The sequence below is a fragment of the Loxodonta africana genome, chromosome 4 (genome assembly GCF_030014295.1).
Source record: "Loxodonta africana isolate mLoxAfr1 chromosome 4, mLoxAfr1.hap2, whole genome shotgun sequence".
In the NCBI taxonomy this organism is placed as follows: Eukaryota; Metazoa; Chordata; class Mammalia; order Proboscidea; family Elephantidae; genus Loxodonta; species Loxodonta africana.
Genome location: NC_087345.1, coordinates 87,396,022 through 87,408,368, shown reverse-complemented (window position 1 = coordinate 87,408,368; position 12,347 = coordinate 87,396,022). Strand labels below are relative to the sequence as shown.

The window sequence follows — 12,347 nt, the reverse complement described above, 5'->3', positions numbered from 1 at the left end:
CTACAGTAATGGGTTTGGTTTGGATTCTAACTCTATTACTGGTAAATAGTCAATGACTAGTGTAAATCAGAATCACCTGAAGGGTTTTTGAATCAGTGGATCAGGGGTAGAGCTGGACAGTTTGCATTTACAAGTTCCCAGGTAATGTTGATGCTGCTTATCCTGGGATCTCACTTTGAGAACCACTGGTCTAGGTTTTAGGGCCTGGTGCTTAAAGCCAGACAGCCTGTTATACTGTAGGTTGCATCCAAGTGTTTGAAAAAAATGTTTTAGCCAAAGTGTAACAACCTGTAACTATCACCATTGATCTTAGTTTTGCCTCTGGAAAAACACTGAGTAATCTCTTTCCAGAGTTGAAAGAGATCCCAGAGTTTTTCCATTCCTAATCCTGTATGGAGGAATCCCATCCACGCACTTCAGGTAAATGGTCCATTACCCACTGCCTGCTTGGGCCTTAAGGAATAGGAGGCTTATTCTTTTGCAAGGCATAGTTCTGATTTAAGAACTACAGCTTTGTCTGTGTCTTTTCAGGAGGAGACAGTCTTCTCAGGAATTATACCCTTGTCTTGAGAAGTACATGTCAATGACCGAAGCTTGGTTTTGAAAAAAGAAGCAAAACCCAAACCCACTGCCGTCGAGTTGATTCCGACTCATAGCGACTCCTATAGGACAGAGTAGAACTGCCCCATAGAGTTTCCAAGGAGCGCCTGGAGGATTCAAACTGCTGACCTTTTGGTTAGCAGCTGTAGCACTTAACCTCTACGCCACCAGGGTTTCCAAAGCTTAGTTAGAAGGTTTATTTAACCTGGGACCACCAGTCCATACTCTGGAAAGGGCTCTGAGCACCGTAGATAAAAAGGGAATTCATACTAGATCTCTAACATGGGCTGAGAATTTCCCCCTCCTTTTCCCTTATAAGGCCTCTGGGTGGCACAACAGTTTGCACCTGACTGCTAACGTAAAAGTTGGCGGTCTAAACCCACCCAGCAGTGCTATGGAAGAAAGGCCTGGCGATCTGCTTCCATAAAGATTACAGTCAAGAAAACCCTATGGAGCAGATCTACCCTCTAACACATGGGGTTGTCATGAGTCAGAATTGACGCAACAGTAATGGGCTTCATTTTTTTATTTTTCCTTTTTACCCTCTTTGTTTGCTAAGTGGAAGCAACCTGGGCCTGGGATATAATTACATCACCTTTCTTCCTCACTCCTTGATATGTTGGGGCCCTGCCGGTACCTAGAGATGGCAGTCATTTGGGAGCTAACAAGAGGAGAATACCAAGAGCACTGGGTCTGAGTCTGGGGCAAGCTCTGTCTGTAACGGGTGGGGAGTCAGCTGTAAACAGCCTGAAGACAGCATATCTGGAGGCCTCCTAGGAAAGAGAGATTCATCTCCTGGCAAGCAGTATCACCTGCCTTCATCCTAGGTTCTTTCCTTGCCCCCCCAGTAACATTCAATAACGTTCTGGGTGACTGTACTGGTAGACCAACGGGATCCAGACTGGTGTACAGGCAGTGTGCATCTCTGAACCCTAGGGGATATGCCACTTTTCATCCTGAGTCTCCAGGAAAGTCCCAGCCCTTCTTAACTCTCCTTTTTGATCTTTTCTTAACTTACTGTAGCCCGAGGCTATCCTACTCTGACCTCCATAAAAATATGCTTCCTTACAAATTCTTCTTTTACAGGTGGCCTCTGTCAGTCTCCTGCAGCTGGGCCAGGAGACTGACAAACTGAAAACCAGAAATCGGGAGTCCATTTCTCTGCTCATGCGCTTGGTATGTATCTGGTTTAGGCTGGTCTGGGAGAAGAGAGAGGAAAGGCCAGAGGGAGACTCCTCTTTAGGGCCTTTGGGCCACTGTCATTGTCATCACCCAAAAGCATACCTGACCCTCTGGGTCCAGTTTTTGCATTCTAGTTAACATTCTAGACTTGTCCTGTAATCCTAGGGTTTTCAAAAATTTCTCTGTGGGAAACAGCCTTCCTGTCCCCTAGCTGAGTGGGCTTCTTTTTCTACAGTGTTGCTGAGTCTGAGCTAGCGGGGCAGCTGTGGACCTCATATGTAACTACCTGTCCAGTACATGTTTGGTTTTACCTGACCTCTCCCCATCAGTGTATTTTTTGTCTTTATGGGCACTATGAAGAGGGTGCTGAAGAGCATATAGCTGAGCTGAGGTCGGGGAGGCAGTTCAGGGGCTCGGGAGGGAAGGGATTTTAGCTGAAAAGCTGTGAGGTAGGGAGCCAAGTGAGCCACAAATCAGGCAGCTCTTGCTCTCTCTTCTTGCTTCCCAAGCTCTGGGCATTCATTCCCCTTCTCTGGCAGAAATTTCAGGGACCTCTGACTCAGTTAACTTTTTAAACTTTTCTCGTGACCTTGTTTCCCTCTTCATGCTTACTCACTGTCTTGCTCTAAAAGTCTGATTCTTCAGGTTAGCACTGCCCTTAGATATGGATGGGAAGGTCTCCTACCCTGGGCCTCCTGTTTAAGAAGCCCTCCTTTGCCCCTTCTCTGGCTCATGGGGAGAGGATATGCTGAAATGGAGCCTGTTTGCCCCCTTGAAGACCACACTCAAGATACCTGGGGCCCCAGAATTCCTTGCCAAGGATCTCCAGCCCATTGCAGGGCCTGCGTGGAGCTTATTCCCCAAGTCCACCCTGCTGAGGCAGCCTTTGTTACTGGCGGGTGTCCCAGCGCCCAAGGAATGTAGCTGGAGTTTAGATGTGCAGATAGGGAAGTCACATGTGTGTACAAAGTCCCACAAGATGGGGGGTGGGCAGAGAAGGGGCATTCAGCTGGGGCTGGTTTCTTCTCTTCATCTTATCCTGGTGAAGAACTCTGAGGAGCCTAAGAATTCTTAATTTAAACCTGGCCTCCCACGAAACTATAAAGGTGTATTGCAAAGGTAGAAAGATAGAACATAATAGTCTGTTAGCTTAATTTATTTAGGCATACGGTATACGGGCCTCCATTTGTATCCTTGACCCAGGCCCACAAGTGATAGGGGTGGCATGTCTGGGACCCCCTCTAGGTCTTCCTCTTTGAATGCATAGGCATTGAGGTGGCATCGATGCCTCAGTTTCTCCAGCTAGAAAAAGGCCTAGGTTGGGCCGATAAAGGATTATGATGCAGAAGAGAATGGAAATGATGGTGTGTGTGTGTGTGTGTGTGTGTGTGTGTGTGTGGTGGCGGCGGGTGTGGATGAAGGCAGAGGGAGGCCAAATGCTAGCAGTGTGCCAGATGGAGCACAGTCTTTGGAGCAGCATGACCTTGGGGAATTTAACCTTTCTGAGACTCTGATTCTTCGTCTATAAAAGTGGGAAATGATCCTTATGGGTGGTTCGGATTCATGAGATAATATATGCAAAAGTGCTTAGTACATAGTAGGTGCTCAACAAATGTTAGTTCCCTCTCTCTGCTGTTCATTTTAGTTTCCAGATGATTTAGGTGTGCCTCTTCATTCCACCTCTGTAGGATTGCAGGTGATTCTCTATTGCCACACAGCCCTGCCTCCTCCTGCTTTACCCAGGTGCCCCTATTTCAACATTGTGGTAAGGGGTCTGCCCCTTTCAGCCTCGCAGGGAGGCCAGAAAACTGGCAGGAGCAGAGCTAGGTCCAGGCATTTTTTTTAGTTAGAGGGGGAAGCAGAAGGGACTAGCTGCTGCAAAGCAATTTAAATGCAAATGTTTCCACAGAGAAATTGGAAATGACTGAAGGGAAGAGCTGTATTCTGAGTTAAGAGGCTATTCATGTAGCCCCAAATCCTAGCCGGGCACTTCTCTCCCTGGGGTCTTTCTGTCTTGGCTGTCAAGCCTGGGCAGTGCCCACCCTCAATGCTGCCAGCCTGTGCCTGGCATGGATGGCTCTCTCATAAAAAAAAAAAAAAATAGAATCATGGAATTCTAGATTGTCAGAACCAGACCAGGTCCTGGCAATTCGTCCAGTCCTTACAATTCATGGGTGAGGAAACTGAGGAAGAGGGAGGGAAAGATTACACTCAAGGTCTCCCCCAAAATACATGGGCAGATTTCAGACTAGAACCTAAGTTTCTGGGGTTTATTCTAAGGCTGTTACCACTACCCTAAAACTTCCTCTAGTTAACCAGAACCAGTTGCCATCAAGTCAATTCTGACACATGACGACACTAGGTGTGTCAGAGTAGAACTGTACTCCATAGGGTTTTTAATGGCTGATTTTTCAGAATTAGATTGCCAGGCCTTTCTTCTGAGGTACCTTTGGGTAGACTTGAACCTCCAACATTTTAGAGCCTTATTTTTTTCTTGTACTTACTGAAGAGTAGAAAATCTGGGGTCAGTGAACTCCTTTCCCTGTACTTGAAGATAGTATACTGGAAAAGAGATCGTATCTCTCTCCTGGCTTTTGGTTTGAAAGTCTTACCCATCAAGATTCTGTTATCAAACCTAAGATCAAGGCTTGAGTTTTACAGGCAGGTTTCCTTTCCTTCAGCCTGCAGTATCTGCTCTTTTGAAGCTGTTGTGTGCATTGTGTGTATATGTACTTGTGAATAGCAGAATCTTAGAAATTTGAAAACTCGAAAGGACTTCAGAGAGAAAAACATATTAGAGTGATATGGTAGATTCTTTTCCTTATTGCTTTTTGGGGCTTGAAATACCAGCCATATTGGGGAGGATCCATCTGTGTGCATCGCGGGAGGATATGGGACACTTCTCCCCAGAGCATGCTTTACCAGTCCTGCAACCTTTTGGATGATGAGGGTGCTAAATGTTAATAAACCCTGCTCCATCCTCAGGGATGGGGACCCTCCAGTCCAACATTAAGTTGTGCTGCTCTCTGGAACCTACCCCCTCCTCCCGCCATCCCACCTTCAGTCTCATCCAGACATCGTGATCCATCTTTCTGCTTGGCTGTGGGGGCTGCTGGGACTACTGCAGCACGCAGGCTTCTAATTAAACAAATTAATCATGCCTGCTCCTTTCTGCAGCATCCTTACTGTTCCCCAAGCACTGTACTGAGAGAGGGAGGGAGGGGACTAAGGCCCAGCACAAGAGGAGTCGGGTGGATCGCAGGCCTTTCTTCCTTGGCCTGTAGTGGTGATTGTTTCCTTCTTTGCAAAACATGTTAATAGGCACTTTTATACATCCTACCTGCATTTGTGCTGCCCACCTATGTATGACTTAGCATCCAGATGGGAGAGAATGGGGCTTTTTCTGGCACTAGGGAAGGAATTCTTTCCTGCTACCTGTTTCTGAGCCCTTCACATAGCCTTGAGGAGGGAGAGCAAAACCCAAAACCAAACCCATTTCCATTGAGTGGATTCCGACTCAAGGTGACCCTATAGGGCAGAGTAGAACTGCTAATAGGGTTTCCAAGGAGTGGCTTGTGGATTGAAACTGCTAACCTTTTGGTTAGCAGTCAAGCTTTTAACCACTGCACCACCAGGGCTCCAAGGAGGGGGATGGGGGCCATTATAATGGAGCTGGAGAGGCCACCTTGCCATTGTAAATCCAAACCAAGTGAGGGAAGAAGCGGGGAGTGTGATTTGGAATGCTTTTCACTTGTTAAGTCTAAGGGCCTCAGAGGACCCAGGGAGCTGAGGGAGAACAGGGTGTCACGGAGGTATGTCCTACCTGAGGTTCTCATCTCTTGGCCCTATCTCTTCCAGGTGGTAGAGGAATCATCCTTCCTGACCCTGGACATGCTGGAGTCCTGTTTTCCTTATGTCCTGCTTCGAAATGCCTATCGGGAGGTTTCCCGAACTTTCCACCTGAACCGGGTGCCTGCCAGTACACACTGAGGGCTCTTTCTTTGTACCTACTGAAACCTCTGCCATAGTGGGAACTGTGGCCATTTTCTCAAGGGGTGGGAAGGGGAGTGGGGGTTGCTAGGGAGAGGCCCAGGAGCCAGAGATGATGAACAGGCGTACAGAGGAACAGTCCTGGGCTGAGAAATCAGAGAGAAGTGGGGCAGGCTGGGGGAGGGGGGACATTTATGGGAAAAAATGAGGGCACTGGGGCCACATATATGAATTTTTACAATGAAAAATAAGTGATCTACAAGTATATTTTCAATCTGCTGGTGACTAGAGCTTGAGCTCTGACTGGCATGGGTTTCTCCAACCTTCATCACTATTCTAGGATGATGCTGGCAGGCAGAGATGATCAATCATCGTATTAAACCATAATGAGCTTATAATCCTCCCACTGGAGCTGCTATTGTCTCCTGCACATTCATTAGGACGATTATTTCCTCTCCTCCTTTTCCAAATGCATTCAGCAAACATTCAGCCTGCTCCCGCCTCAGAGTAGTAGCAAAGGAACCCCTCTTTTCCTATGTGGGGGCTCTTTTAGGAGTCATTGGGTCTCTCCCTCTGCCTCTAGCTTGATTGCCTTTCCTACCAGGGCAATGCGGAAGTGCTTTTTAGAGATTTGCACTGTCCCCCCGACCCCCTTCTACCTGCTCTACTGCACATTGTGGGTAATGAGTAAGTTATCTGTTAAACTTTAGCCCCGCAGGCTTTTTCTTTGATATCTCCACAACCCAGAGCAGAGGGTCAGTCTAGGTCAATTCTAGGTTATAGGACAACTCATTGGCCCAGAGTCATGTGGGTTTTCCCTCCTGTACCATTTGGAGGTACTTTCCCTCTTACCAAGGAGCAGTGTTCGGCTACTGACTGAAAGGTCAGTGGTTCGAACCTACCAGCTGCTACGCTGGAGAAAGATGTGGCAGCCTGCTTCCATAAAGGGTACAGCCTTGGAAACCTCAGGGGGCAGTTCTACTCTGTCCTACAGGGTTGCTATGAGTTGGATTTGACTCGATGGCAGTGGATTTTGTTCCCCCCTCCTATGTGGAGGGACTCATTTAACCCCAGATTCCCTTGCCAGCCTGGGTACAGCTGTTGCTCCAGGCAGGGATTTCTTTTCTAGATCTTAAATTTCACAGACCTCATTAGATAGTAGGGCCCTGAGATTGGGTATCCTTGAGGGAGTACAAGCTGTTTCAACTTAGCCCTTTTCTGCACTAATTAGAATTTCAAGTGTCACAAAGCCTGGGGCGTTCAAGATAGCACTAAACTAGGTTTAGTTAACTCCACGGCAGGAAACAGGCCCCCATCCATCACTTCTGTGTACCCACTGCTAGGGAGGACTGGAGCAACAGATATTTGTCACAGGTCTAGAGTGGCTGAAATGGGCAAATATAATTAGCTAGTTGATTAATTAGGGTCATGTCCATACTTCCTGATGAAAGGGAAGCAATTTTTAGTTTTCAGCAAAACCATCTGGCCTTCATTAAAGCTATTTGATAGCTGTTTTTGAATTTTGTAGGTGTATTTGATCTTTATTCCTCTGACATCTTAGTAGACACCCAGGTTTAGTCAATACTTTCTTAACTTGGCACTCATAATCAACACACAGTTTTTTCTTAGCAACGATTGTCTGCTCTTTAGGACAGATACAAAGAGGATCCTGCTTCATGCATCAGCTAATTGTCCTTCCTTGCTATGGGAAGGGTATTACTTTCTAAGGAGTGATTTAGGGTCAAGTCTGTTGTTCTTGTGTGATGTGGAGTCGATTCTGACTTAATAGAACTGTCCCATAGGGTTTCCTAGGCTGAAATCTTTATGGGAGCAGATTGCCAGGTCTTTTCTCCTGCAGAGTGGCTGGTGGGACTTTTTGGTTAGCAGCCAAATATTTAACCATTGCACCACCAGGGCTCCTTAGGGTCAAGTCTACTGAGACTGTGGTAGTTGGTGAGGAAGAGAAGATTCAGAAGTATCTGAAGAACTACCCTTCTACTGTTATGTCTCCTCTGGGCTCTTCAGCTTGAAGGGATAGAGATCCATTTCCGTCTACATCAATTGCTTAAGAGGAATCTCCCAGAGAACAGCAAGACAAGATGCTGCAGAAGGATTGAGAGTAGACATAATAATATTTTATGTTTTTTATATTGAAAATTTTATTGGGCTAATTGATGCACATGCACTTGGAAGAAGCAAAACACGGAGATAGGGTATACCCTTTACCAGTTTCCTCCCTTGGTAACATCTTGCAAAAATCACAGCCAGGATATTTACATTGATACAATCCACTGATCTTATTCAGATTTCCCCAGTTTTACTTTTACTTGATTCTCTGTGTATTTAGTTCTACACAACTTCATCGCATGTATAGGTTTGTGTATCTGCCACCAGTCAAGATCCAGAACAGCGCCATCATGACAAGGATCTTTCATGTTACTCTTTTATAACGATACCCACCTCCTTCATGTACCATCCCACTCCCCGTTCCTAACCCCTGGCAACACTGATCTATTCTCCATTTCTAAAATTTTGTCATTTGACACAGTATCTTTTTATAAACATAGATTACACACATATTTCTTTACCACCTATACTTTTTTCAAAGGGCTTTTCCATTCTCATAATAATTCTGCAAGGGCAGGCTTTCCTATAATCAGATCAGGAAACAGATTCAGGGGTGTTAAATGATTTAATGAAGCTCACATATTTAGTAGTAGAACTGCAACTGGGACCCAAGTGTCATGTTCAGTCCTTGACTGTTTCTACCTGAATGTACTTCCTCTCCATCTGGGAAAACTTAGTTGTTAGAATTCAGAGACCTTGCTAGAATGAACAAATAGGAGAAGGTGAGGACACGATGGCCTTTACCACCTGAAACAAAAGGTGAACGTCTAACTGGAGGTGAAAGAACAGATGAAGTAACAGGACCTATTTCAAGCAATTTGCTTCCATGACTAGGAGAGTCTCTGACCTCTAATAACCTGGGACACAATCAACTGTGAACTGCTTTCTGCTCTCAGATCCTTGGCTAGCTTTACTCAGGCCCCAAAACAACTGAGGAATGAATACCAGGGAGAAATTCTGACCTCGATTGTTTTGTCTTGCAGGCAGAGAGTAGGTTCTAGTCTTAGCGTTTTCATTAGCACAGTGTTTTCATTAAAATCTCCATTAACTTGTTTGCAGCAAGGAGATGGAATTATCCCTCCCACCAGGCCTGGGGTGAGATGCTTGCAGAGGAGCCCTCTTTCCTTTGGCCAATAGAAACACTGCCTCCTTGACAATGGTGTCCACTCCAGTGGGCAGGCGAGGGCAACCTCAAAGTGCAGTAGGGTTGGGGCCTGGACAAGGGGATTCTGTTCTCTGGCACTTTGCTTGGAAGGAAGGGAGCAATTGTGGTTTGAGCCCCAGGGCCCAGGGTTAATGGCCAGATCTGGGGAAGGGCTGATCTAAGTTCATTTGCTGTAGGGAGGATGAAAACCAATAGTGGCTCAATAGCCTATCTGTTGAACTAACTGGTCATTTAGTATTTCCCTTTTTGACACCAGAGCTAAACCTTCCCTTCTTTGGGGATTATTAGAACCCCAGAATTGTAAGATGTTAGGGCAGGAAAAGAGCTTTTAGATTTAGTCCAATCTCTTATAGAAGAAGTGACAGGCAGAGAGGAGTGAAGTGAAATGACTTATCCAGGCTCACACAGTTAATGGCAGAATCGAGACTAGAGCCTTTATCATTTAACTTCCATTATTTATACCACTGTCTTAGGCTGTATTCTCTAGAGAAGCAAAACCAGTAAAGTGTATATATATATACACACACACACACACACACACGCATATATACCAAAACCAAAAACCAAACCTATTGCCGCCAAGTCAGTTCCAACTCATAGCAACCCTATAGGCCAGAGTAGAACTGCCCCATAGACTTTCCAAGGAGTGTCTGGTGGATTTGAACTGCTGACCTTTTGGTTAGCAGCTGTAGCACTTAACCACTATGCCACCACTGTTTCCAAATATATATATATAGAGATTTATATCAAGGAAATGGCTCACGAGGTTGTAGAGACTGGAACATCCCAAGTCTGTGGGTTGGGATAGAGGCTTCTCCTGATTCACGTAGTCGCAGGGGCTGGTGAACCCAAGATTGGCAGGTCAGAGAGTGGGGCTTTTGCTCCCAGACTGCGAAGACTGATGAATCCCAAGATTGGAAGGCAAGACCGTAGGTAAGCTGCTAGCTCAAGTCCTAAAAACCAGAGGTCAGACGAACAGGAACCAGCTGCAGGATTCAGTGAGAGCAAAGAGCCCACGAGCCTTGCCAGAATGTCCACTTCTATTAGATGCAGGCCACATGCCCAGGGACACTCCCTTTCAGCTGATTGACTACTCACAGCAGATCCCATCATGGAGTTGATCACAACATCATACGACTGCCAAATCACTGAGAATCATGGCTCAGCCAAGTTGAAACACGATTTTAACCATCACAACCACATTATTGGAAGAGATCAGTTACAACCAGTTCAAGGGCACTGGGGGTCAAGAGTATAGTATTTAGGGCCTAGTTTAGCAACTTGACAGAGAAGCTCATTCAGGTTGGGGATTTGGTTGGGGTTCAGGTGGACCTGTGAAGTTGTTGAAGTGGGGAGGGAGGAAGGTCCTAGCTAGAGACCAAATCAAATCAGTTGCTGTCAAGTCTATTCTGACTCATGGTGACCCCGTGTGTTACAGAGTAGAACTGTGCTCCGTAGTTTTCAATGGCAGTAACCTTTTGGAAGATCACAAGGCCTTTCTTCCAAGGTACCTCTTGGTAGACTTGAACTGCCAACCTTTCAGTTAGTAGCTGAGTGCTTAACCCAGGCGGCCTCAGCTAAGGGACAAGGCTTCTTTACTCTTATGTCCTCATGCTTATGTCAGTTCATCTCCAACAAAGTTTGAGAGCAAGTTGGCACATGGTTGAAATGCACTCACATGGTTGTGGTTGGGGGAAGACTGTTCTTCCAGTCCTCCTCCCCACAGGGCCTCCTGTTTCTGTTAAGTACCTGTCATCAAAGGAGATGAAGATGAATCCCTCTTCAGCCCCCACACCTCGATGAGTTGTCAAGTACTCTCCCTCCCACCTGAATAGGAAGCAGGAGCGGCAGGCCAGGTTGCAGGTTGAGGAACTCAGAAGTGAACTTGAGCTGAGTTTGCAGCTCTGGAGAGACTGAGGAGCAGACTTTTCTCTCGTCATTTTGGAAAGAGAGGATTGAGAGGCCGCCCCTTTAAATAGCATTCCCGTAGGAGGCAGATCACATCCATCCGTCACCCGCTGCCAAAGCATCATTTTTGGTCTCTATCAAACTCAAAACTTGTTGAAAGGGATAATGGGGGCAGGGGGAGTGAGGAGACAGGGTCTCCAGGAGGCAGGGAGCAGCTCAAAAGCTGAAAAGGAGAGAGAGTACTGAGATTGGGTAGAAGAATGCTGGAAAAGGTGGGGGTGGGGGACAAGAGGAAGAGACAGAAAAGAATGGTAGTCTTTTGAGCCTATGAACGGGACAATTTTACCCTGTCCTTATCACTTTAGAGCTGGGGTATGGCAGAAATGGGATTGAATTGCAACAAGAGGAATAAGGTTGAGGTTAAATGCCAGGACTAGTGACTAAAGAAAGAGAAAGAGAACCACATAGTGGAAAAGGCACTGGAAAATGTTGGGGAACTTGTCAAACAAAGGGGAATAGACTAGATGGTCTCTAAAATCTCTTTCATGAATAACTTTTTTGGTTATAAATTTCCCTTTTCTTAAAATGGGTTAGGAGTTGGGAGCGTGAAAGGGAAGGGGTGGTGGTATGCCACTGTATTGACAAGAAATATTGAGAGATCCCTCTGGAAAGGTATCTGCCTCTTTTCCACCTTTTCTAGTTTAAATACCTGCTTAAATTGGGGAGTACTTTAGCTCTAACCCTAATTTCCTAATTAAAGCTCTTTAGTTTTAATCCTAATTTGCAATTCTTTTGTAGTCCATCCCTTTTTCCATTGATAAGAAATGAAATTGCTTCCAAATTTTAGAATTGGATTGTGCAGGAGTGTGACTAGGGTCTCCAAGGCAGCTATTTCTTCGCTGGCACTTTTTCTCTGGCAAGGAAGGGGAAGGGGGATGTGTGCTGAATTTAGGTGGACAGAAAAGGGAAGTCTCAGTGTTCTTTCCACTTCTTTCTCTGTCTCCAACTCTGCCCTCTCCTTCTCTACTTCCTGGGAGCTGGTTCTGCTGATACTTTTGTCCTGCCAGATTTGAAAGCCCGACCTAACTTGGCAATTCTTTTATGTTGGGAGTCTTAGCTGTGATAAGTCTTCTTTTTCTTCATGCTACCACTTCACTTCTTCTCCATTGCCCGGGGAAGGGGCCTCTACCAGATATTTAGAATAAATACCTTCTCCTGCTGACCCTTCTTTCCAACCTCTAGAGTTCTTGAAATTAAAATTTACCTCCTGGGATTCTGCACTAGTGGCCTGTTTTGAATCCAGCAGTTAGTGAATATTACACCCTTTTGTTTACCTTCGTAGAATTTTCCTCAATGCCAAAGTAAGTGACCATTA

At 45.8% G+C, this 12,347-nt stretch overlaps 1 protein-coding gene across 2 annotated transcripts in view; it reads left to right on the top strand.

Annotated features, from left to right (window-relative positions):
• The window catches only part of NCKAP1L (NCK associated protein 1 like), a 49,059-nt gene extending 41,767 nt beyond the window's left edge, over positions 1-7,292 (top strand). For both annotated transcript variants that reach the window (XM_023557163.2, XM_003405482.4), the window contains exons 30-31: positions 1,687-1,776; positions 5,641-7,292. In XM_023557163.2, the coding sequence (XP_023412931.2) occupies positions 1,687-1,776; positions 5,641-5,772 (222 nt within the window). In that variant the 3' untranslated portion in view covers positions 5,773-7,292. The remainder of the gene's footprint in view (positions 1-1,686; positions 1,777-5,640) is intronic.
• Positions 7,293-12,347: the final 5,055 nt, after the last annotated feature.